General features: G+C 39.6%; 2 protein-coding genes across 5 annotated transcripts; one reads left to right on the top strand and one right to left on the bottom strand.

The window, feature by feature from the left end:
- The first annotated feature begins 503 nt into the window (after positions 1-503).
- On the top strand, positions 504-5,076 carry csf3a (colony stimulating factor 3 (granulocyte) a). Of its 2 annotated transcripts, XM_087172272.1 has the most exons (5): positions 504-2,282; positions 2,648-2,820; positions 3,649-3,756; positions 3,838-3,978; positions 4,067-5,076. In XM_087172272.1, the coding sequence occupies exons 2-5, from the start codon at positions 2,668-2,670 to the stop codon at positions 4,256-4,258; spliced, it is 594 nt and encodes a 197-aa protein (XP_087028398.1). In that variant the 5' UTR covers positions 504-2,282; positions 2,648-2,667; the 3' UTR covers positions 4,259-5,076. The 2 variants fall into 2 exon arrangements, with proteins under 2 accessions (XP_087028398.1, XP_087028397.1); XM_087172271.1 differs by having other exon boundaries at positions 506-2,820.
- Positions 5,077-5,493: 417 nt separating this feature from the next.
- On the bottom strand, positions 5,494-17,958 carry med24 (mediator complex subunit 24). Of its 3 annotated transcripts, none has more exons than XM_023400140.2 (26): positions 17,855-17,958; positions 17,399-17,529; positions 17,214-17,296; positions 17,082-17,120; positions 16,920-16,993; positions 15,788-16,011; positions 15,501-15,612; positions 15,243-15,393; positions 14,616-14,729; positions 14,190-14,243; positions 13,340-13,422; positions 13,143-13,229; positions 12,688-12,799; positions 12,167-12,309; positions 11,986-12,023; positions 11,788-11,870; positions 11,334-11,512; positions 10,750-10,849; positions 10,022-10,197; positions 9,619-9,883; positions 8,693-8,874; positions 8,506-8,599; positions 8,307-8,406; positions 7,309-7,389; positions 6,354-6,502; positions 5,494-5,879 (listed from the first exon to the last, which is right to left on the bottom strand). In XM_023400140.2, the coding sequence occupies exons 2-26, from the start codon at positions 17,526-17,528 to the stop codon at positions 5,763-5,765; spliced, it is 2,970 nt and encodes a 989-aa protein (XP_023255908.1). In that variant the 5' UTR covers position 17,529; positions 17,855-17,958; the 3' UTR covers positions 5,494-5,762. The 3 variants fall into 3 exon arrangements, with proteins under 3 accessions (XP_023255908.1, XP_023255907.1, XP_023255909.1); XM_023400139.2 differs by having other exon boundaries at positions 17,399-17,532; positions 17,855-17,942; XM_023400141.2 differs by having other exon boundaries at positions 12,688-12,787; positions 17,399-17,532; positions 17,855-17,942.
- Between the last annotated feature and the right edge of the window lie 7,627 nt (positions 17,959-25,585).

The following is a 25,585-nucleotide window of genomic DNA, read 5'->3' as shown; positions in this document are numbered from 1 at the left end:
AATCCAGCATTTGTCAAGTGAGAACACATGTAGTATTTTACAAGGCAAATGTACCATTTTTAAGTTTTCCCAAAATCCAGGATTAACCCTAGAACCTATTTCATTTGTTTAACATGTTTAATATTTTATCTCGATCTTTGGACTCTCTAACTCCAGGTCCTTTAATGGCTTCCTCAGTATATGAGAGAATGAATAGGTGAGTGCTGGATGGGAAAACCTCTTTCTGTTTTCATTGTAGGTTCTCTCCTTTCCTTCCATCTTAAACCTAAATGCCCTACTTTAAATTCCTGTTAATACCGAAAGGCTTTCCCCAGCTACAGATAGCCTACATCGAATTAAATCTATTCATGCACCATGGACCTTTTCACTTGCTGCAATGACAGCATTGTAGCAAGCAGATACAAAGGTGACACTGTGTTATACAGTAGGCTACATCAAATAAACCATGTGGTTGGTGTCCAACTGGGTCATTGACGGGGCCGTAGAGCGAGGCCTCAGCATTGAATAATGCCCTCCTTTCATGTGCAGGACTGATTGGAGATCAGACCAGTGTGGATTTCAGGGATCAGATTTGACAGCTTCACTTCACAGCCTATCAAGCATGGCCAGATGTAACATAGCTACACTGACTGATCAAGGGGCCTCGCGTCAGAGCATGAAGCAAACCGATCTGCTACAATGGAGGCACATGATTGACCTATGAGGTGATTACATAATGGTATATGTTTGGAGCTTCACTTTTGAAATGAGGATCTAACGGACTGGCATCAGTGGTATCATTCTGGAATCTACTTGCTGGAGTCTAGGTAAGAAAGTGAATTTATTTCCCATGATGTCAAACTATTCCTTTATGGCAAAAGAATTTACCGAAAAACCCAACTGAAAACTTTCAACTTTGAGATTTTGTGAATGAAATGCAAGCAGCTCCTTTCAGAGTGAAACCACACAGCTGTGGTTTATTCTGTAAGTCATGTATACAGGAATTCCACCAGATGGCACTCTTGTATCTGCCAAGCCTTGAGACAATGTACCTGTAAAGTCTGATGAACACACCAACCCTGAATCAGCCCGTGTAGACCAGGACACTCCAGGTAAGACACACTTTGGATCTTTCTAATTGCTGCAACAGCGGCACCAATTGGAAAATCACTCTTAATGTCATAATAGTCCAGGGCAACACAGCTGTGCGTAACTGACTGCATCCCAGGGAGTCGTCTGCACTCCCATTTCATCATTTATCTCAAATATTTCTGTCCTATATGTGTCAAATTTTCTTATCTATTGACAAAAAAAATGAAAAAACCTCAAGTCATTCAGCACAGAAGCGACTCATGATGGCCCCAAATCACTCAGGATAAGCACAGAGATCATAAGATGAGTAAAGTTTCCTCCCAAAAAAAACCTGGATTTCCCAAAAAAAAAAAGAAAAGAGGAATTTCACACTGAAATACTTTCAATTTCAATTTTGTCTAACTGCAGGCAAAGGAAACGCCTGTTCCTCTTGCTCTCTTTGTATATGATTTGGAGAAACTCATTCTTGAACTTCTAGCTGAATTACATCAACATAAAATATCAGTAATAAAATCATTTCAGTTCCCAAAATGAATTCTTGAATTGTGTTATTCTGGAGGCTTACGTTGAAGATTGTATTGCAAAGTAAAATTAGACAGTTACGTCCTCTCAAATCTACTTTTACCGTTTTTATTCATTTATTTGCTGGTATATTTTTCTTTTCACTCATTTAATTTTTTTATTTTATTTGAATTTTAAAAAAAAAATTAATAAGTAGTCTTTGATTTGTTATTTATTACATAATTGACCCAAAATGTTAAATTAATGAACAAATCCAAATCTGATATCATGCCTGGATCAAACTCAATATTTCGTCTTTATTGGTTCCACAATTTGGATCCAAATAAGTTGGGTGACTTAATAAAAAACAAAAAAATGACAGGCCTTTCAATTTAAATGTGATTTTTGTGGAAACATCCTGTCACTCATAATGAGACTAATTCAGATGAACAAATGATGGGAAATCCCTCTACAAGTAGGTGCTATATATACATATGACTATAAGTGAACTATAAATCATGAATGGTGCTCACTTGAGGTCAAGACTGTAAGACATTCACCAACTGAGCAATGGACATCATGATTGGTGAGTAGTGAGGTAATGCTTGCAAAATGCTGCCTTCTTCCCTTTTGCTGATGATCTCCAGACTCCAGAGACAACACAGACTAAGAGGAGGAAGCTTCAAGAAAATATGGAGCTGGTGTTGACGGTATTTTAATTTATTTCATCAGGAGGCTGTTTTAAAGAATAGATTACAAGTTTACATCTTTTTTTTTCATTTTTTATTTTTTTTTACATCAGGTCAAAGTGTCATACACGCTATGTTTAACTACAGCAATTACTTTTAGGTTTCACATTACAGTGACTATTCTCAACTCAGCAGTTATCTAGCCTGAAGGGGGGGCATGTCCAATGCTGCAGCACAGGGGATCAGCTGAGGAGAGAGCTAGGCTTTGTTCTGCCTGTCCTCTGCCTCTCTCTCTTTCTCTCTCTCTCTCACGCACACACACGCATTGTACCGGGGGACTGTTTAGATGCCACGGCGTTAACGTTTTGATTTTTCTCCCCTTGCAGTTATCGCCATTTCCTCCTACATGGCCACCGTTGCTCGCAGCGCACCTCTGCCGGAGGGGAGCGCACTTGTTGAGGATCCGCAATTCCAGGAGATGGTACAGAGGAGCCGCGGCTTAGTAGAGAAGATCCTGCTCTCCATTCCCGACACGCACAAATCCTGCATTCACACAGAGGTGAGATACAGCAGATGTGTGCTGGTGTTGATGAAATGTGCTTCAGGCAGAGCTTCAAGGCTGCTGCGCGGTTAAACTGCAGGTCTGTGAATGAGCCCATAAAAGGGCTTCTGCATTACTCAGCCTGTTATGGATCCGTTAACAGGTTTTCTAAAAGGCTGTTTTATGAGTCCGGTCTGAAATGCGTCCGTTTATTAGCTGTGCAGCAGTCACTGTCACTTTGCATATTGGAAAAGTTAGACACAAACGTGATAATTATCGTTCGGCAGCTGCAGTAGTCGCAGTGCTTCTTGAAGCTGCTGTGCGGGACCAGTGAACTGCTGAAAGGGTCCAGCATTAATCTCTTACGTCTGTGGCTTTTCAATCAATCTTTGCATGCCTGTATGCTTTTTTTCACTGTTGTCGAAAGTTGCCTTTATGTACTCATTACCCATATACCCTACGCCATGTGCTTCAGTACTTTGGATACTTGTTCATCACTGGAGTGTGTCCATTTAATGCCTCCTTATACCTGTGTACTACATTGCATTCATTTAACATTAAGTTACAAATGAGACATACAAAACCTTTAATGATGAAATATGCTGCATCATCATAGAGGATTATAGAAAATAATAACATATCACTGACAAGGAACATTCTCTATAGTGAAGACTTTAACTTTTACTTGTGATGGAGTTTCTATACATGGTGGTATTAGTACTTACACTTAAGTAAAGAATCTGAGGACTTCTGCCACCAGGTTTTTCATGATGGATTTAGAACTTTTCAAATGCATGTCAAGCTGTTATCTATCCATAACATCTTTGTGTTATCTCTCTGCTGCAGACTCTACAACTAAATTCCTCAGAAAATGCAATGTTTGTGTTAATGGCAAAGAAGATCGGCATCCCCTCTGCTCCTGTACTCAGAGTTGTGTCAGAAAACGTCTCTCTGGTAAGCATCTTCAGCGTATTTGAATGTAATGTCGGTTTAAAAAAAAGGGACATGTCTCATTTATTTTTTTTTATCTATTAGCAAACCAGTCTGACACAGATGTCCGAGGGTCTTCAGCTGCACCGTGCCTTACTGAGCTCTGTCTCTGAACGGCTGGAAAACAAAAACAAAGTGACTGATCTAATGGCTGACATCAGAGACCTCATCATTCAGATCAATAAGGTAGGAGAATGTCTCCGAATCACTGATTGTCCTGACAAACATTTTGCATTTTTGGCACCTTTGTGATGCCTTTTCCCATTTGTTGCAGATGCTGAAAATGGTCCAGAAAGAGGCTGTGGTGCAGCCCACCCCAACCCCTATGGCTTTACATCTACTAGGGGAATATGACGTGCAGGTGGCAGCACACCTGATTCTGGTCCAGCTCCAGGCCTTCGGGCAGGACACAGTCCGCTGCCTCAGGAGTCTGGACCAGAGCAATGAAGAGGAGACAGAAAGCTGACTAAAAGATCCCATACTCATTTTAACTATTTTTTTTTTTGTATGTTTGTTTTTTAAAGTATATTTTTTGGGACTTTTTATGCCTTTATTTGATAGTATAGTAGAGAGAAACAGGAAACGGGGAGGCAGAGAGAAGGGTAAATACATGCAGTAAAGGGCCGTCCGCTCATTTTAACTAATTTTAACTAATTTTGGCTTATGTCCAAAACTTACCATATCCTGCCATTTTTTATCATGGCATTTAATATTTATCACTTAAGACATTATTTATTATATTTTCATTTATTTATTTATTTATCTATTAAATTGGAATATTTAATATTTATTTAGGGAATTTATTTTTTGATAACAAAGCTTTGTATTCGTCAGTCTTCTTTTTGTTGACAGCTGAGGCAACTTCTGTTTTAACTCAGGCCTGCTGGCTTCTACTGAAAGTACTTTACCTGTTTACATTACATAATAACTGAAAATGAAATTCTCAACTCTCATACAAAATCAAAAGTTATTCAATAGTCCAAAAACGATATTTACAATTGCTTTACACAGCAGAGTTTAATAACAGTAATGTATAAGAGATCAGCAAGTTTAGAGACATTTATGAACTTTATCAACTATCAAAACTTATTTTAGGGGATTTTATGAAGTGATCATATTTTCTGTAAACATTTTTAAATGTAACTAATTATTTTTTGGATGAAACTTATTTTAAAAATTGTTTTATTTTCTGATCTTTCAATAAAAAAACAAACCTTGTGAAGAGGGATTGTTCCTTATTGTCAATGACTATCCTTACTGACACGAGGCACTGGGTCATGCTGATGCATGCCGTCTCATGAATGAAATTAGACTTAAAATTCCAGTTAAGACAATATTATAGTAGGGAAGTGCAACAAAAAGTGAAATAGATACTTCTGTGTGATTAATTCTGCCACACTCCCAGCCAGACTGATTTCCTTGAGGAAGTGTTGCAAGTGCCCAGTGAGTGTTTGAAGACCATGAGCTTTTTGTCAGTCAGAGGATGATTCAAACTCCCTCGTATGTAGTGTCATGTGATAACCTCCCTAGCATGTGACCAATCAACTGACTGGTTTGTGATCACAGTGGTCAGGTCTCATGTTACTGTAATCTCCAAAGGTGATGTAATCTTAATATGATCTGATAAATAACCACACAACAAATGAAACTCACTTTGAGTGAGTAAATACTGGCAAGTAGAAACAGAAACAACAAACTCGATTCTGTGTTTTTAGTCTAAATCTTATTTACACATTTCTTCAAGTGTGAAAAGGAACATAAAAAAACAGTAGAAAAACAGTGTTTACAGATACATGGCTAAAGACATGTTATTTTCCAACAAAGAGTCCCTTCATAAGGATGACCCTGGCAGGTATAGAACAACTAAATATTAAGTTGTATATTTACCTTTCTGCTGTACTTTACCCACTGAGACAGAACTGGGCCAACTTGATTTTAATTTGGTACTGGTGTAAATTTAAATCTACAGTTTACAAGGCAGATATGGCTTTGGCAGCTACTCTCCTCCCCAGCGGCAGAGTCAGGTCAGTGATGGCCAGGACAACTTTAGGTTTGGCCAGAGCAGGCAGCTTCACCAGCTCAGAAACCTGGATGCACAAAAAGACCATTAACCATTAGTTTCCAGCTTTAGAGTGGCTGAGGAAACACTGACTGTTGCTCAAGACATGACGAAATCTAGTCGGGCTTCATTAGAGGTCAAGTTTTCACCCTTGATCTAGTTTTTGGGGTATTTTAGTTGTTTGCAGAGACACTATTTAACTATGATCAAAGGCTCCCACAAATCCATTAGTCATACAAATATGCTGAACATCAAAGTGAATTTAAATTTTAATACTTGTTCAGTTTGTACTGGTTAACCTGCACCCTGCACCCATTGATCACAAAGATCACCCTTCACCAAGGCACTCTATCCTTTCAACCTGCAGAACAAACACTTGAACTTAAGGGGGAGGACATCCAAACCCTTTCCAGTAATGTCTGATGAAACAGCCACTCCTCTCCCTCCTATCACTCCTTTGGCCTCCCCTCCCAGTTTCTTCTTCCCTCAGCTCATAACTCACCATTGTAAAGGGCATGAACTGCAGGATGCTCCCACGACTCCCCTGCTCCAGGCACTCAACGCACTCCTCCATAAAACTCTGTACAAACTGGGTATGAGGTCCAGCCATCTTGGAGCCCACGATGGAGGAAATGAGGAGGAAGAGGTTGGCTGGGGAGAAGAAAACAGGTTTTATGCATTGTCATGGTTGAAGGAATTACACACGTTTTATTTGGTTCATGTCATTTTCCTGAGGTGATGGGCAGTTACCGCCAAGATTTGTAGCTAGAATCTAGAAGAACCATCTTTCTGTATTTTTTCTCTATTTAATCAAATATTACCCAAAACTCATTTTATCAAAGTTTCATTTGGCAAAGAAAAATGCTAACTCATGGAAAGCCTGACGCATAATATCAAGCAATCATAGTTTCACAACTGTAGTTTCTGCAGAATTGTCAGAGTGAAACAGCACAGTAAAAATGTAGGTCAGAAATTTGTGACCTTTCTGACTAATGACCTCTTTGATCAATCCCATTCAAATAAAATAAAACATTATTTTCATGTTTTGATGGCCATGCAGAATTTTGCAGAATTAAATTAATTAATTCATTGACCCCTTGTGTCACAAAGGGAGGCATCTGCATTCATAATTTCCCACGTGCCTATGTAACTTATTTATCCTTTTTTTTGTTGTTGTTGTAAAGATAATTTTTTGGGCATTTCTGCCTTTATTTGATAGTCTTCATGGAGGATGGGAAGATAGGAAAGCATGGGAGGCTTTGACATGCAGCAAAGGACCACTGCCAGAACCGTGGACATTACAGTTATGTGGCATGCGCTGTAATCATTCGGCCACCACAACAATCCATGCCTTCTTTATTCTTAAGATGGTGGTAGGAGAGAAATACAGAGTAGACACGTGAGGGTTCCTTTCTCTGTGCATGCATATGGACATATAACATGGACAAAGTTCTCACCCAGGACTCGGTTCAGAGGATCCCTCATGTTGACGGTGTGGAGCTGGGAGGCCGAGAGGGAACTGCTCATAGATCTGTCGCCTATGATAGAACGTGACATGAAAAACAGCTGAAGACTTCACAAGTTTTGTTTTCATTGTATGTGATCATTTGATGAAAAAAAACATACACAAAACAAAAAAAAATTTAAACAAGGAAGTTGAAGTTATCCTTATTGTGCTGGCGGTTGACAAAATGTAATCATGAGAAAGTCTAAAAGGCTTCCTTCCACTCTTACATAAAAAAAATCTCATAATAAGGACATAATCTTCCACTGTTCCTAAAATAACCTCGTTAAACACATTTCAGCAAGATGTAGGGTAGATAATCAAAACAAAAGCCACATTTTCAGAGTCATTTTCTTCATTTTATTATTATTTTAACAACTATAAATTGAAATCATGACAAGACAGTTTCTAAATCACTGGTCTTTTAAATCGAAAAAGGCAAGCTTATTGACTTTGCATGGAAAAAAAACAAAAGAACTTAATGTTAGTTTCAATCTTAATGACACAAAGCAAAGTAGCTAATGCATTTTTCCCCCAGGTCATGCAACACACATTTTGACGCCCTCTGTGGGGATTTCTCTATGTGGCTTAAGCTAAAACTGAAGTGGAAATTTCAATAGCTCAATGGTGATTATGACGAAAGAGTAAATGGAAACCACAATACTCAATGTGTCGATATCAATCTAATTACTTAGTGCTGAACTGTCACATATAGACTGCAGTACTCAAGTTGAAATGTGCTGACGGGCAAGATCCTGAACAGATAATAAAGGTTTATTCTTTCTGATTTAGCAGAAAATGCTTACAAGAAGCAACTTGCTGGTCCATTTCCTTTTGAAAACCATCTGGCATTTTCATAATCCCCAGCTCATACCGAAAGACTTACAACTGAACAGCTGCAAGTTTATACAATACAACTGTGTATTAAAAAGCAGACATTACTAGACTGACCTGGACTGGAAAGGGCTACAGGTTCATCCTCATTGGAGCTCAGCAGGCGCATGAGTTTAGAAGGTTGAGTGTCATCCAAGGGAAAGAGGCTGTTGTAGTCCTGTAGATAATAATGTATTATTTTAGACAACAGTGTATTAGAGATCTTTAAAATAATACTTGCTTGTAAAACAATAAGTTGCCTTTCTCACAGTTTTACCTCAATATCTTCTCGCTGCCTTTTGCGTTGACGAGCTGAGAACGAGCCTTTGTGGTGAGAGGAGTAAGAGCTGAGTGCACACCACACAGACAGCCTGAGGAGTCATCCGAACAGGAAAGTTAACACCAGATCCCAAAATAAACACAACAAAACCACTGCCAATATCAAAGTATTGAGCTTCTCTTACTTGGCAAGTGCTTTTCCAGGTGGGTCTGCCAGGCTGTGCCAGTGGGCAGAGTCTGTGAGCAGGTTGGGCAGGATGGTACCCAGCAGGGTGAGGGTGATCTGCTGGGTGTCCAGACAAAAGATGCTGTAGAGTAACTCCACCACCCGATTGGCCCATTCCTGCCGAGTCTCCTTCAGCAGCTCCTGAAATAACATGCAGTGCTCCAATTACACACCTCAAAAATACTCAATTTAAGGTCCCTTTGCACCTTTCATCTCATAAGAGTGAGTTTTCATCATCTTAAAAAAGGCACCAAATGGAGTTTGAGACCACGAGTGTTACAGAGCAAGTTTTTGATGAGAACCTATCTTTGTGCATCTCACGTGATGGTTTAATGCTATTCCACTGATCGACAGTTGGTGGTGATGATGTGATGAAGAAATCAACCAATGTGTGAGCAAAAGACAAGAAAGAAGATAAGTGCTTGTTGGGTAACTAATGAAGATATAAACAATGCAGGTTTCAAAATATTCAAGAACCAAATCGACTTAAGTATTTTATCAGGAAACAAATGTGTTCAACATACAAAGCTTTAGAAAACACACACATATAACGATAACCACATTTGCTTACAGCAGAACTCTACAGGGTATCTAAAAACAAACAAGTCAAGAATTTCTCTATGATAATAATAATAATAATGATAATACAAAAAATGTATGCCAAATCATCCCAGATATCAAAATGTGGCAAAACCCTTGAAAATTTGCACAAATGGTAAAACCCCAAAAATAAAGTAAATGCTAGTTGAAAACTAAAAGTTTAAGCATTTTTTCAATCAAATAATATCTTGTATTACATTGCAGTAATCTGAATGTTTTGGAATGTTGATTCTTAAAATCTCTATCGGGCCTCAAGCTATCAGCAACTGTACTTCGTCCTCCTACCTTGACCAAATTGTTAGTGAACCAGAAAACTCCTCCCATGTTGAGAAGACTCTCAAACAGATGAAGGGCCCGGCTGTCCACCCAGCCTTTGCGCAGTACCGCCTGGAACTGCTTGCTGAGGGCCTTGTGAATGGGTTCTTTGGCGGGCAGCAGGTTGCGGTAGGGAATCGGCTCCTGGCCCTCCACCGGGGGGCGCAGAGTTGCGGCCGTTTGTTGGAAGACGTCAGCGCACATGTGCTCCATGATGGAGCTCATGATGATCACACTGGTGAGAGTGTGGGGAGAGGATGTAATTGTTAATCTGTGTAATAATGGACGGTGAAGACTGGTTGAACATACCGTCATCTGCATCTGGTCACGGGCTTGGTTGTGAAGTATAAATGTGTGTTTTAGTTGTTTGTACCGTTCATTGTAAAACTGCAGAGTGTTCTCCCCATACAGTGGAGTCACAAGTTGTCTTATCATAGTCTGGGGTTTCTCCCGCTCATCCCTCCCAAGCATCCTGACATGGGCCACCAGCCAGGCCACCGCACAGATGGCCATACTGCACACCTTCCCCTTGATGTTGTCCGTGATCTTCTACACTCAGAGAGAGTTGACAGCAGTGGGAAAAGAGAGAAGACTGTTAGAGCGTGTACCACAAAGGCTTAGTCCTAACTGCAGCGGTCATGGGTTTGAGTCTGACCTTTGGCCCTGCTCTCTCTCTCTCTCTGACTTTCATGTTTCTTTCTCTCCCTCTCTCACTGTTAATTAGATTAAAGGCAAAAAATGCAAAAAAATGCAAAAAGAAAAGAGGAAGGAAGGACGGAGGATGCTGACTAAAACTTTGCCCTTCCACATTTCGTTATAGAAAAACTAGAATGTAAGAAGAAATGAGAAGTCAGCTGCATCTACAGGACTTTGGGACGTCATTCCTGTTGCAACGCTCAGTTTCCACAGAGTATGTCATACTCACTAGAATAATGAGTCAAACTACAAAAGTAGGGCCAAGAAAATCCTTAGATATGCAACGCCTAGTGGGTAGTAGTGGGTAGGGTAGTTTCTAGTTCAACATAAGCAACTGACATCCAGGAAACCTCACAAGAATATTTTCCAATTACAAGAAGACAAATCAAAAAAAGTCGGACAGACCTGCACTGCCTCCACAGAAAGCACACCATTCTCCCACGCATTCAGAACTTCCAAGATAGCCGCGGGTGTGCTGAGGCAAATTTCATGCCATTTCACCTGACTGTCACAACAGAACAGAACGTCAGAGGAACTTCCATATTTAGAGCATGACTTACCATGTGTAAGAAATTTCCACTACATAAACAACTGAAATGAAAACGCAAATAGTGGTATTGAGGTTTAAAGTGTTTAGTCATTGGAATAGTGCGCCTGTCTGGTGCTATCATGTACTGTTTGGAACCTATCGGATGACTGAGGCATACTGTATTGTCAAAAGCCAGAGAGAGCTGCAATTACAAATTCGTAATGTTTATGTTTAATATGAACTATGTCCTGGCTCAAAAAAGTTTTAAGGGGTGTGTAAGCAGTTCTAAGGGAATATTTTATTTTAAGTGTGTATTTGTCATTAGAAATGAATAGAAACCAGTTGTTAGGAAAAATCTATTAAACAGTTTTTCTAAGGGAAAATGATCAGCAGTGAAGTAAAGTATGTTAAGTGATTATCACAAAGAAATTCTTTAACTCAAGATTATTGCCTAACTCACACTAGTTTCATCTCTGAGGAGTTGTTCAGCAGGGTCACCAGGCTCTCAACTTTGCCAGGCTCAGGTCTGAAGCAAGGGTGGTCTGGATTCAGAGTCTTGCCCTCCTCAGGCATACACGTCTGTAGCCATGTTTCAAAGAAGGGCGTCTCACCTGAAGGACTGGGGTCTGACAGGATCACCTGGCGATGGGAAACACAGGACAGCCGTGTGCACCGTGTGAATCATTGAAGGCTTAATCAATCAAAACAGACAGATGACAGAGTTAACTAACCTACAATATTTTGTTCAGCAAGCAGGTGCTGCAGACAATGTTAGGTCAGTAATGCACAACCCTCTCTGGACATCTTGTGGCCTCACACTCAAAGAGCAGGCTGATTTTGCTCCACACAGAATGCTGTGCCCTAGATCATCATCATACTCTTTTTTTAATAAGCTTGAATTGCCATGAACTAACCTCTGAACCGTATGTCTGCACCACATGGCAGAGCATGAGGAAGGAGATGTCGAAGAGCAGGGCCCGTACTGACGCAGACTTGGCTGAGTGAGAGAGGAGGGAAAAATCCTAAGTGTTGGTATCTTATTCAAGAAGCAGTACATCAGTGAACAAAGAAATTCCCACATTGGAACACGTCACTCTTGTTTTTGAACTCACATCCTTCGCCGCTGATGTGCTTGGGAAACTCATTAAGCCTAGGACAAAAGATAAAAAAAATCATAAGATATAAAACATACCCCTGATAGTCATTTTCTCTGGAGTTTCCAACTTGGCAAACACAGCAACATTAATAACCTGCCAACCTTTCAAATATGGTTGAAAATTGGTGGTTACTCACTTAATAAACTTTCGGGCAAAGGATTTGAGTTTTCCAGTGGCTGCTGCTGCTGCCAGGAGGAGATCCAGGCTCTTCCCAGACAACATGTGTCCCAGGACCCCTAGAAGGCCCTCAGGGGACTTGGAGTGGTCTGCATCTACTGTCTATTTAACAAGAAGGAAAGACATATGTTCACTTGTTCTTCTTACAAAAGGTGTATTCACTATAGTTCTCTCATCTTTGAGAACCCGTTTTGCTTGAGCTGTCTTAGCATGTAACTTTGATTCTCTTCTCACCGTGTACATCTGAGATAAGACACACTTCTTTCTTACTGTTCATTTTTTTGTTTTATTACTAAGTTGTTGTGGTTCACTCACTTTTACTGTCACACATATGTAATACAATTTCTGTTCCTATTCTCTGAACCTTTTCAGGCATTTGTGTACCCATTTTGAACATGACTATCAATTACCAGTTCCGCATCAACACTGTAATACACTAAGAATCCCCTGCACAGTCGAGAACAGGTTGTGGTGCTCTACCTTGAGGATATTGGTGACAGTGGGCTCAGCTCTCAGGATAAGACCTGGGTTAGGCTGGATGTTAGCATTTTCTGCTGTCTTTAACCTTGGGGCGAACTCCCTGTCCTCGGTCCTGAATCAAATGTGCAAGGGGAGAGGGACAGGGAGGGGTAGAGGAGAGAAAGAGAGAGAAAGAGAGAGAGAGAGAGAGGAAAGAGACAGAGAGGAAGAGAGAGAGAGAGAGAGGGAAGGGGAGGGGCCGAGTGTAGGGGTTGGGGAGGGGGTGTGGTATAAGGGATATTGTGTGAATATGGTGAATAAAATTTCATCCATGATCATATTAACTGAAAGAGTTGAGAAAAAGAAGAAAAAAAGAGACAGAAAACAGGGGTTTCTGATGCACTTAATTCTCAATAAAGTCATTTTCCTGAAATGTTCTGCATCACACGTATTCCTTCTGAGATGGGAACTCGTACCGTTTTGAAGTGAGGCAGGTTGTATTTGAATCTGACAGCAGACCAAGCTTGTTACACTCCTGTAGGAGCATGCCCAGGCAGTCGCAACTATGTAAAGAAGCACATAATTGAAATCATTAAAAAAAATAATTATAAGCATCATGGCTTTCTAAGTGTTTTACTGTAGATTACAGACAGCAAGATTCTGGTGCACTTACTTGCATCTCTGATCAGCTTTGTCCAGCAGTGGAGTGAGCTTGAGTAAGTACTGAAATGCAATGTTTACGTCCTCCATGAAGTCCTGGAAAATATGTTTGCCAAGTTTAAAAGTGGCAGTGAATGATCACACATTACAGTTTAAAGCTGAGGTAGGCAGTAATTTTTTGGCATCAATGGAGAAAAACTTCCATAATCACTTTTCAGCATATTGAATTCAAGTGGCCTGAGAGCAAACTAGACGTCTGCACCCCATCTTCACTGTGTTTTCAGGCTTTGGAAAATGTAGCCCGTGACAGGAGACTTTGGCCAATCACAGGTCTTTTCAGACAGAGAGTGTGTGTGTGTTCCTTTTGGCTGTGCTACAAATGCAGATGCGTGTGCACATCGCTTTAGATGGATATGTGTCAATATTGGTGAAGCGCTTCAGAGATGGGGTGAACTTTTCATGGGCAGGTTACAGACTGCTAACTTCATTTTCCTGGAATATCTGAGTGCGTTGTAGTGGCTGGTTGTGTAAGTAGATTTACCATGAAAGCAGGCGATGAGGGGCTATGTTGAATGTTGCTAATAGTTCAGCCTTCTGCTAACCATGAGCCAAAAGCTCACTGCTGTGGCTGTGTTGCTTATGTTGCGTGTGTGTATGAAGCATGTGCATATGCCTGTGAGGGGAGAGCTGCAGGAGGATGGCTTTCTTCAATTCCGGCATTTTAAAAAAATGTATTTCTAGATTTCTGCCTAACCCAGCTTTCAACACATAAACAACACGTATTGCTATGTTGGACTAAGTCTGCTTGGCAGCACTATATGCCCATGATGGTATCAGTGTGTTCAATTGTTAAAAAGACATACCTGTCCTTTGTCACCTTGTGGATACTTCTTTAGTCGGAGTAAGACTTGTGGGATCTAGGATAAAGAAAAAAGAAATGGATTTCTTTAAGAGTGGTGTTGAGTTTTCTTTGGTGGTCACATGTCATTCTGACAGTGGCATCAGTTAACTTTACTTTACCTAGCACACTAAATTGCAGCGATTAACTAAAGTTCAACAGTCTAAAAATAGAATCAAGTATTATTATAGTATTATTAAGTGGAAACAACATACTGACAAAACAAACATGACTGAGAAAGTGGAAAAAATAATCTCCCCTCAACAATTTAATACGGACTTTTGCCAATAATCTAAAGTCAGATACAATCAACAACCAGGGTCAGAGAAAGCAGAGAACTCTAGATGAAAAGCAGAGAGAGTCCAGTCCTTGTCTTTGAAATAGATCTTACCTTGAGGAACGTGAAGGCAGTCCATTTGAGCTCCTCTGTGCCCTCTGGTGACTCAATGAGGCCGGTGAAGCAAGCCTTCCAGATCTCCAGGACAAAAAGAGGAGCAGGAATTTGCTGTCGACGACAAAGAATTTAAGAAGACTGCTGCTAATAAAAGTAAAATATAAGGAACGACGGAGCCCAGGCTTTCATTTGGCGAGTGTAACACTGATACTCTGCAAGTATACACTGAACATTAAAGTTTTATTGGAGGTGGTTTGAGTAACATGATGTGAATTTTTTTACCATAACAAAGGGCAGGTGAAAATTTAGTAGATTAAGTTCCATTACCTCAACCTTTATGCCAAAATTACAGACAGATTTTACCTAAAAATACAGCAGTGTTAACAGATGGCTGTCTGTAGAAAGCTGGACTCTCTCACAAAATAGAACTTCTACTTCTCTTGTGCCTTTTTCATTTTTATCATGACACAGAACACTGAGCACTTTGATTAAACCTACCTCACTGTGTACCCCTCATACTGAATTAATTTCTAGGCATTAAAAGACTTTTCAAGCATTTTCCTTTCATTGCCAGTTTGACCTGCTAACTTGAAAATTTATTTTACGTTTCATTTCTGTGTTCACCTGCATTCTCTTGATCATCATCAGCTGCTCCACAAGCGGCTGTGTCTCCCCTGTCAAATTCATGGTCCCTTCCAGCATGATGAAGGCATGGATTGATGGGAAGGAGGCATGGAGTGGGGGGTCACATTGTACTGACAGCATCACAGGAATACTGAGGAGAGAGTGAAGAGTTGACTTTGATGGTCTTTACAGGAACGCCATGCCAAAGTGGAATAGCTGTGTGTATTAATTATTTAGGAATGAGATGGGAATCTTTACCCTTTTACTAGTGACAAGCTCTCCTCTAGGTTAGTCCTTAATGTCTGGTTAGGTACACTGCTGAGGCCATCTGTCACTTTCAACATTGCTTGCTCTACACTGCTCCATGATCCTGTGGAGGAATAACATTGGGATTACAGACTGCTTTTCTAAAGCTTTGGCAGGGAAAGAATCATCATCATATTTATGGCAAAAATTGACATTTGTACCCTTATGCATGATGCACAACCCTACGAGAGCACATACATGCATGCACACAAACACACACACACACACAATCTTAACACCTTGTTCCTCTAGCCGAGCAATGTGGACCAGGGCTCTGTTCTTGGTGCTGGTCATCAGATTGTGAAGCCTCTCCTGGCAGGCTCTCAAACTGGCCTCTGTGCTAGCCGATGGGCCCAGTTCTCTCAGCCTCTCACAGTACCAGGCACAGCCCTGCATCAGCCACACCACCACTCCCAGCAGAGCCCGACACAGCCCGATGCATTCCTCTGCTTTCCCGTGACAGCTTAAGAGTCAGAAATGAGAGGCAGTTGATTAAAACATTAAACAAGAATGAGAAGAAATGTATAGCTTTTTAGAAATAGTAATAACAATCTATAAAAAAAACAACAAAGTGCCTGGGAACTTCCAGAGTAAAATTAAAAGACCAGTTAGTCTAGTTTAAGGTTAATAACTCTACTAAATAAATACAGAATAGGCTAAAGTGTTTGGACTCTTGGTCCTAATGAGTCCTGAGATGGAGCAGGCATAAAATGTGCCCATAGAACCTGAACTGCTCATCTAGTGTTTTAAGTAAAAAAGTGACTGGTGGAAGAAGGCTGATCTTGGTATTATATAATCTCTTATTCTACCACTGAACACAGCAGTACTCTGGATGAGCAGCAGGTTTTAATTAGACAACTAGGCAAAACAAGGGAAATTGGAATTCCAACTGTGTAACCAATTCAACATGTTTATTATGCAACCAATAAAAACAGATTCTTGGCTAAAGGTTTTCTGTTAGAAGCCAAGTCCTGCAACTCACGGCAGATAATATTTGGAGTGTATTCTAAACTGCATATTATACATTAGTCTTATTAATTATTATTATTATCAAAAAAATGGGAAGAAGTCAAAATAGGTTTCACGCATCTGTGTTTTGGTAATACATGATTTAATCTGAAAAAGTCATAAAACTATACCATTAACATTTGTGCAACTAACACAGGTAGTTCTGTAGTTTGGAATGATTTTGTTTGAACTGTTTCTCTAATGTACTGATAATTCTAGTGTGTCGTGCATATCATCTAAGATGCAAAAGATGGATTTCACAATTGGCTGCAGTGTTAAATTTGGGATGTGGGCGTTATTAAGTGTGGCAAATGTATGAAACTAAGAGGTTGATACACAACTGGCATGGATAATTTCACATACCTGAGACGATGACAGAACATGTCCATTATCTCCAATAGTGACTGGACACACAGCTCTCGAGAAAAATCTTCAAACTACAAGAAAAAAGGCATATGATATTAAAATCTCCTGTATCTTACGGTACATTGCATGTTGCCATAATTTTCATCAAGCATACATTACCTTGCTGATGGCTGTAAGTACACTGGAATAAGACACCATCTAGGAAGAGAGGGGGTTACATTCACAACTTACAAAATAATGTCATTACTGTTTAACACATTGCTCAGTTACACCATTTTTCTTTTTACATACCTGGGAACTTATTGCATATTTGAGGTATGACAAAATAAGGGGGTTAGGAGAGGGACCAATCATCGCCTGCTCCATCAGGGCCTCTGGAATACACAAACAGCATTTAGAGCCATAAGAGGAACGACAGTAAGATACTTCGCATAATGTCAAATAATTAGTATAGTGTGCGTTTTCTTTCTGTTAACCTGCAAGGTTAAGATAGTCCCATGTTGCTCCCTTTGGAAAGTTTTTCTTGATGTTAATAGCCCATTGGTAGTCACTCCAACGCTCCTTCCATGCCTGCAGAATGGCTTGCTTCAGGTTGACCACCTTCATCCTGCTAGGAACGACCACGCATTTGTAGTAATAATAATAATAATAATAATAACAATAATAATAAAATGGTGATAATGTAGCATTTCCAAGATTGTGTCATTGACGCTATCTTGTGGTAACTCTTACACGCTTTTAAACACTGCTCAGTCTAGCATCCTTTACGTTATTCATTAGCTCTTTGGCTAACTGACGTTAGCCGTTAGCTGCCGAAGTCATTCACCAATGGATTCAAAGAAAGGTGTCTTGCTGGCGGCAAAATATCACAAATGCGACAGCAAATAGGACAAGCCCGGTTACAGCATGTTCATCCAAAGTTTGTTGCTTACCTAACTTTTCCAGTTTTTTAAACCATGAAAGATATTTGTTTGTAGCTCCTCTGCTTCACAATGCAACGTACGTCATTTTTCTTTCGAAAGACGTAAGCGTTCATTGGTTAAGCTCGTGACTTGTCAGTATTCCTTTCGCTGATTGGTTATAGAGGGGACCAATCGTTCAAGGCTGAACGGCAGCGTGATGACTGAACTGCATCACAAGATGTCGCAGTTTACACAGTAAAGAATCCGAGCTCAGCAGTTCATGAAAGGCTGGAGAGAAAGGTAAGCTTAACGCCGAACACAGTCGTTTAAAACAACACCAAAGTAACTGAAGAAATACAAATACATTACCTTTGAACCTGGAACCTTTTCCGAGCCAACTGACACTTAGCATTAATCAACGCTAGGGACTTGGAAAACGCATTGTAGCAGCTACCTAGCTGGCTCATACATGCAATGTAAATATTACAGTGTGGAGTTCTGTTGTGTGGTAAAGTTGATAAGGTGAATTATTTCGATTTTTTGTTTCAGTGGCAACAGTGAAATGCTTTGTTGTCTTGTGTAACCACCCCATTCAATTGTGTGATGATTCACTGCCCTTTCTTTTTTGTGTGTCAGTTCAATCTTTTTCAACAAGTTTTTTTATTTTTTATTATGTCATACATTTGAGGTAGAGAGAAAAAGCAAAAAATAATATTTGTCTTGAAAACATTCAAAACAATCAATTAGAAACAGAACGTAATGCACAAGTTTGGGAATGGTTTCTTTATTGAGAGGATTAAAAAACAGTAGCCTATTAGTGAAAAGACGAACCTAGTTATTCACAACAGAAGCCTCCACATGCCGCAGTTTAAAGTTTAAAGCAATACTGAAAGTTTTTTTAATATAAAAACAACAATTCAAACATGGTCTGCAGGGTTTTTCTAACTGTCACATTTCCACTTCTGTTAAAAGGGATACTGTTCTCCATATCAAAACTACCCAACTACCCCTGCAAGTGAGGTCCTGTATTGAATCTACAGCAACAAAGACCCTCATTCTGCTTGACACTGGAGATGTTGTCCTGGCTAGAGTGAGGTCTGTGTCCTGGGACAGAGCAGTGCCAGCCAGCAAGAGATGATCCATGCATGTTGGCATAGTCTAGGTAGGCTGGGGTTGGAGTTGTGACGAGGGTGTGGGGTGTATGTGTGTGTGGAGGGGTATTTGGGGAGAAGGATCCTATCCACGTTGCTTTCTACTGAGAGATGCATTAGAGAAGGGCGCTGACAGATTTGAGTCTACCCCTGGGAACACCAGAGAGACTGTAGTCGCAGCTCTGTGTCTGTTCTCATGACTTCACTGTTGGGACAGACCCAGTTTTGCTGACTCCCAGTTTTCTTCTGTGTGACTGTGTGAATTGCTTAAGTTTGAAGCTATTGACTTGTCCCAGTAAAACCATGCTCACTGGCATTTGGTTTGTGGTACTCAAAGTCGCCCAAAATTACCTCAGTGTGAATACTTTTTAATTAAAGCTTACTTTTTGCAGAAGTGTATATTCACCAGTTGTCTAACTTAATCCAGAAGGAAAACATTGTTCACCACATGTTCTGTTGATTTTCATTATTATTATTTGGATGGAGATCAGTTTTTCATATGTAATTTTACAGTTACTTTGAGCCCCACAAAATACCTCTGAGCTCCATTGTGTTGGGCTGAAGAACAGCTGCTATCTTCAAACCTCAGCAAATAACCCTGAAACTATATGTGGATTGTATTTATTGTATTTTTGTGTAAACTATGTATCAAATTAATTTGGGGAAATTGGCAACTGATGCATAAAACATACAGTATGGTTTGCACAGAGATGCATAAGAGGATATCCAAGTAAATATAACTAATATATCATGGCTTGTGCCTCTGGGTTGTTATCAAACTGAACTGTGTATCTGTTACAGTAAGGGTATTTTGTTTTTTTCTACACAACTTCCCTGTATTCCTCTTTCTTTCTCTCTTTATCTAAAACACACTGAAGGCCTTTGGGCACACAGAGGTAATTACCAAGGGTTGAGAGCCAGGAAATGAGAGTGGCCCCTTCATGTCCCCTCGGGTTCTCCATTCATGTTGCATCATGAATCAGGATAGACTAGAGGCACCTACTGTGACTGGGAGAAGATAAGGCACATGTGTCGCCATGTTTAATGCTACACACTGTCCCTTTCTCAGGTTAGACCTCTGTATTACAGCGCTGTCAGGGGAGGACGCAGTCAACATGGGAGCCACCGACTATTAAAATAATAGAGAAGACATAAACATTTGGTTTCAAACATCTCATGTCAAAGCTAGAGAGGGCAATTTTGGTTGCAACAAATCAACTGTATCTATCAAAATTTCAGATTTCTCTGGTATATCTGATATCTGGTATAATGTTTATCAGTTGTTTTTGCAGTTCTTAAGAAACTATACAACATTAAGTCACTCACACAGGTGTTTTCAGTTATTGTGCTTGATTAGACCCGTTTTCAGGAGTTGGTGGTCCTGCACAGTCTGCGCTTGATAGAGCTTTTTCACAATAGACATTTTGACTTATCATAACAAGAGCCACAAACATTAACAACTGCATTGTTTAATTAAGTGTCCCACAAAGCCTATCCAGTAAGCCGACACATACAGTACCAAACCCTGGAACTAGCTCACCTACAGCCATAATTAATGTTATTAATTACACCTGTGCTTTCCCTGCTTCGATAAGTCAAAATGTCTGCCATCTAAAGACTCTATTGACGTGTCTCATACCTTTCTGTTTGTTTCCTTAGAGTTTGGTGACATATGGTGCAGAGGTCTAAATAAAAGAGACTGTGTGGGTGTGCCAGGCCTTCAGCAAGTTTACCGATTCTCATCAGCAGGATGAGATAATGACAGTGTGGAACAGTTTTAGATGACCAAGAACAGAAGGCTGTTTTCATGGCAGACATTTAGACTTTTCACAGGAGAAAAAGCACAGGTGTTACAAATAACATTAATGAAGGCTTTGTTCTGTTCAAGTGTCTTCTTCTCTAAAAAGACCCATATATTTACTAAAGTGAGTGATAGGATGATGTCATCAACTGAGGGTCACCCTCTGTGTTTTTAAAAATCCTGTTTACATTTGCAGTTTTTTGATGTGTACTTGGGCATCGTTGACAGCTAATGGGCCACCCCACTGGGCTCTTGGCTTATTACACAAGATGAGAAGCGTGGGTAGTAGGACAGGGCTGTCGTGTCTGTTCCATTTGGCCAACAGACTACAAAACATGTCTTAGTCATTGGATAAATTCACATCACACTTGAGGACCTCAGAAGGATCCATTTGTACTTTTTATCAACTCAGCAACACTTTCGTTTTCAGTTTTCTGACTCAAGCCTGTGTGTTGGCAAGCATTCTGTTGTGAAATCTCTCTTTAAAAACACATAGTCAGTATCTCTTTATAGAATAACTTGATTTATGCTTCAGTGTGTACCAATCACTAATCTCCTAATACAGCACTATGTATCACTCACTTGTTGTTAATTCTAGTTTCTATTAATACCATGCCAGTGGAAATCTTTGTCTCAGTCTTTTCTTTCTGGCATAATTTGTTATTTATATTTTATAACTATTGAGTTCTTGATGTGATTACTTTTATCTACATCTGGTGACCTAAAAATATACTATATTATCCATTTGTAACTCACTGGCTTATGTATTCATGTATATACATTCTTCTGTAGTGGGTAATATTCTCAAGGCAGGAACGGCGCAGTTATGTTAACATAAACCCCAGACATCCAGTTAGTAGCCTTGATGAGTGATACTATCACAGGAACGAACAGGGAGTACTTTTACCAGTGAAAGTATTGGCCACAGAGCCACATACGGCTTGACACTGTAGAGCTTTATATAGCCCCTTCAACACGATTTCCCCTCATTTTACTGTCATCAAGAGTCCAGGCTACAGGGAGTTTGTTCCAGCATTAATTATAACTAGTCTATATGGGCTGCCTGGCAGGGAGCCTGGCAAGGCCACTTTCTTGCATCTTTTCACATCCTTTAACTTTCTCCAGAAGTCTTCAGTAGGTGTAAAAGTTTTTGTTTTATATCATGTGAACAAATGTGTGAGTCCAGGCCCCAGCTGGCTTAATCAACTGTTCCCTGGGAATCACAGAAGGGACATTCCCAAGGGATCCTGGGTGTCTACTGTTTCGTAATTTAGACAGAATTTCATGAAGACATAGGAAAAAATCATCAAAATCTATCTATCTATCTATCTATCTATCTATCTATCTATCTATCTATCTATCTATCTATCTATCTATCTATCTATCTATCTATCGTATCTATCTGTCTGTCTGTCTGTCTGTCTGTCTGTCTGCCTGTCTGTCTGTCTGTCTGTCTGTATAAAACCAAATTACAGTATCCATAATTGGAAGTGTTGGTCTCTGTTGAGGTTGTGTCTGGTTTGTTCCCCAGCTGCACGTTTTTTTTTTTTTTGGCCAGCGGGTTTCGTGGCAACAGCCTCCATATGGTAATTAATAGGTTTTATTTGCAGGAGCTGTGAGTGTGAAGGGAGAGGCTGGTGCACCAGTGGAATTCATAGCTCTATAGAAGCAAACAACTGTTTACAAACCATTATTGAATTGAACCATTTTCAGCCCGAGGGGTTGGTAGAAATAGCTGGTATACGTACTGTATGTGAAAAATTTCCTTTTCATGCATTTTTGCATTTAATTCTCTACATCTTATCTAAAGATAAATTTTGACGTAGAGTGGACACGAACACATGGATGCCCAAAAAGACTACTATGGGATTCTACCTGTTGAGGACTATTATAGTAACTGAAGTCATAGCCTACCCATCCCAATAGGCTATATACTCATCCCATCTGTATGCCATGTGTTTGGGATTATATAGCAACCATCTCACTTGCAGGGCAGTTTATCCCAACATGCCCTTAATTATCCAGAACCTCTTGGCATCTAATCCTACTATGACATTACCAGTTTGACATCACAGCTATCAAAAGATGGCTAACTTTCAGAGTCAAGTCAAATTCTGAGTCCTGCAATCCATGTTACACTGATGAAAAAAAAAATCTATAATGCTTCCATGCATTAGGCATTCATTAACACTGTCCACCACTAATCCTGAAAGCCTCACTTACACTATGTCTATGTTACCAAGCCACACAAAGCCTGACATACCCTGCCCAGGCCATGTTACATAATCAAACTTGGCAAAAGCTTCCAGCATAGCCTCTGTGATCCCAGTGTCAGTTAGTGCTGAGACCCAACGCCTGAGCTCAGCACAACCAGTGGCCAGCATGTTAATCCTACATCTGTCACTCACTGTGGGTGACTTAATCACCCCAACCTGAATTATTTAGAAAGAACTGATGGCCTCAGATCTCGTGCAAAGAATCCAAGATTATTCATCACCGGTTAAAAATTTGTTCATTGGTGTTGATGACGGCTTTGCACTAGCAAGCATGAGTACTTGCATAACTCTTTCAACTATTTACTCTAAGGAGGCCCTGAGTTACCATTGATATTTCATGTACATGTTTATCTCCTCTTTATCTTTCATATCAACATTTTTGCTTTGATTGATTGTTTGTCGTCATTGCGTTCCATGCTGCGTGCAATGTGTTGTTCTCCACAAAAATATAAATGAAATCCTTTCATTATTTTTCATTTGAATGAGAATGTAGTTAAACAAGCAGGCAGCAACAGTGTGACTGTTATGCCTTTTAGGTCATCCAAGTTTACGTAACAAATACCCTTTTAATCATAAACTGCATGATGAGATTATTCCAATCCTAAATTATATTGTAATTGAAAACCAAATTACTTAACTGTGGAGATCAACTGATGAATCAGCTCAGCCAATAATATCGATCGATCATCAGTTTATCAGTTTATCATAGAGAGGTATCAGTGTATGTTGGCCTTTAGGTTACAAGACACTGCAGTACAGAAATTCAAAGCTTATTTTCTTGCTTGGTTGCCAGCCAGAGAAAACTGACAAGTTAATTTCCCACGTGCTACAGTTCTTGGTGACGTTTATCCAAATTTAAGCGACCCATAACAAAGACAGTCTTTTCAATAATGTGTTTGTTTTAAAAAGTACATATTATATATCATATTTTTTATCTTTCAAATACCATAGATTGTACAGGCCTAAAATATCCAGTGTTGGTTAAGGTCTGCAAAACCGTGATGAACCTTTAACTTACAAGAGAACCTAATGTGCAGTTACAATACAATAGGCCTTTTTCACAGCAGATATTTGACTTGTCATAGTGAGAAATACACAGATGTTAGTAGTGACATCAGTGACGGCTCCATTCTGTCTCAGGAAGCCATGACAGTGTGATAGTGAGCCAGCATGCACATCACCAGGACCCTGAAACTGAAGCAGCTACATGGAATTCAGGCATTATTGATTTTATTATTTACACTGATGCTGTTATTACTGTGACTTGTCAAAACGTCTTCAGTGAAAAAACTGTGAAATCTAAAACTAAAAACTATTAAGATTTCCTCAGGTCTGAGGTAGTAGGGTAATAATGTGTTGTTTCCCCATTGATCTGACAAAGTCAGCTGCAGGCCTCTCGCCCAGTTCAGCAGGGCCAAAAGGCCCCTGGCCCTGCTGGTTGTTTGTGTGTCACAGTGATTAATTGATGAGCCTTCTTGAATAATTGGCCCAAGACTGGGGAATCATCTGACTGTGGTGACATGAATCTTGATCTCTCATCTCAAACCACCCTTCATGTTGATGTATTACCTCAGCTACCACTTCATCCATTGATTAGTCCGCAGTTTGTATTGGATTTTACATTTCAATACAGCTCAGCCTTGTGGACCGCTTTCAACAAAAGAGATAAAACCCATCTTTTTTTCACAATTAGTTTTTAATTGAATAATTTAAATGACTTTAAATTAAACTCAAAAGCCCAGTAGACATTTCGCTGGACATAGGAAGACTTCTACAGAGGTCAAAGGTTTTTCCAATCATCCCTTTAAGAGAAATACCTGTTTAATCATGAGCATCTGTGCTGAAATGAAACAACAGAAATTAAATCATTGAAAACTGAGACAAGAATCAAATTGTTGCCTCTCAATAGTGATTCCATTGTATTACTCTGATAAAAACAGATAAATATTGATTGCTATATTCTATCAAAAAGAACTTTGTATAAAAATAAGCAGGTTTGTTCAGCCTGACTGCTCCCTATTATAATTTTTATAATGTTACTATGTTTTTTTTTACACTATAAACCTATTTGTCTAAAACTTTTATGTGTTTCTTTTTTAAGGGCTCAGGTGGGCAACATCAAAGTTAAAACAATCTCTGAAATAAAACAAAAAGAAATGATTAAACTATGCATTTCAGTGATGCAGCATAGAAGCTGATGACGCTTCACCTTTTTTTTTTACCACTGAAATTTTGTGAGTAGGTGCAGAGGCTTCACACATCAGTGTATAGAACCTTCTCAGAAGGCAATGAGCATAATAAATGTTTAGGGTTGGGTAAAGAACGCTTCACTTATTAGACAAATTTTATTACATCCTACAATACTCTAAAAAAGCAACATATAACCAAGGGATATCATAGAGTCAAACATACTGCTAGAGTTAAATGACTATTAGGAAAATATTAGTCATTGTGACCAACATAACAACCATTTTATGGTTCTCCTCTTTGTTTTCATGTCGTAGATTTTCACCACATCCAGTAGGTTGCCATC

Source organism: Seriola lalandi, unplaced genomic scaffold (genome assembly GCF_002814215.2).
Source record: "Seriola lalandi dorsalis isolate HSWRI2012SDOR001 ecotype SW California unplaced genomic scaffold, Sedor1 jcf7180002052132, whole genome shotgun sequence".
In the NCBI taxonomy this organism is placed as follows: Eukaryota; Metazoa; Chordata; class Actinopteri; order Carangiformes; family Carangidae; genus Seriola; species Seriola lalandi.
Note: the sequence above shows the minus strand (reverse complement) of the source record. Positions and strands in the feature narration are given on the sequence as shown.

Excerpts from the sequence above, each read along its gene's own strand:
- csf3a (XM_087172272.1), top strand. The coding sequence starts at position 2,668 with ATGGCCACCGTTGCTCGCAGCGCACCTCTGCCGGAGGGGAGCGCACTT. Across the intron at positions 2,821-3,648 it reads AATCCTGCATTCACACAGAG|ACTCTACAACTAAATTCCTC; the intron begins GTGAGATACAGC and ends TCTCTGCTGCAG. Across the intron at positions 3,979-4,066 it reads TCATCATTCAGATCAATAAG|ATGCTGAAAATGGTCCAGAA; the intron begins GTAGGAGAATGT and ends CATTTGTTGCAG.
- med24 (XM_023400140.2), bottom strand. The coding sequence starts at position 17,528 with ATGAAGGTGGTCAACCTGAAGCAAGCCATTCTGCAGGCATGGAAGGAG. Across the intron at positions 12,310-12,687 it reads CTGTCACCAATATCCTCAAG|ACAGTAGATGCAGACCACTC; the intron begins GTAGAGCACCAC and ends CTTGTTAAATAG. Across the intron at positions 8,875-9,618 it reads TCACTAACAATTTGGTCAAG|GAGCTGCTGAAGGAGACTCG; the intron begins GTAGGAGGACGA and ends ATGTTATTTCAG.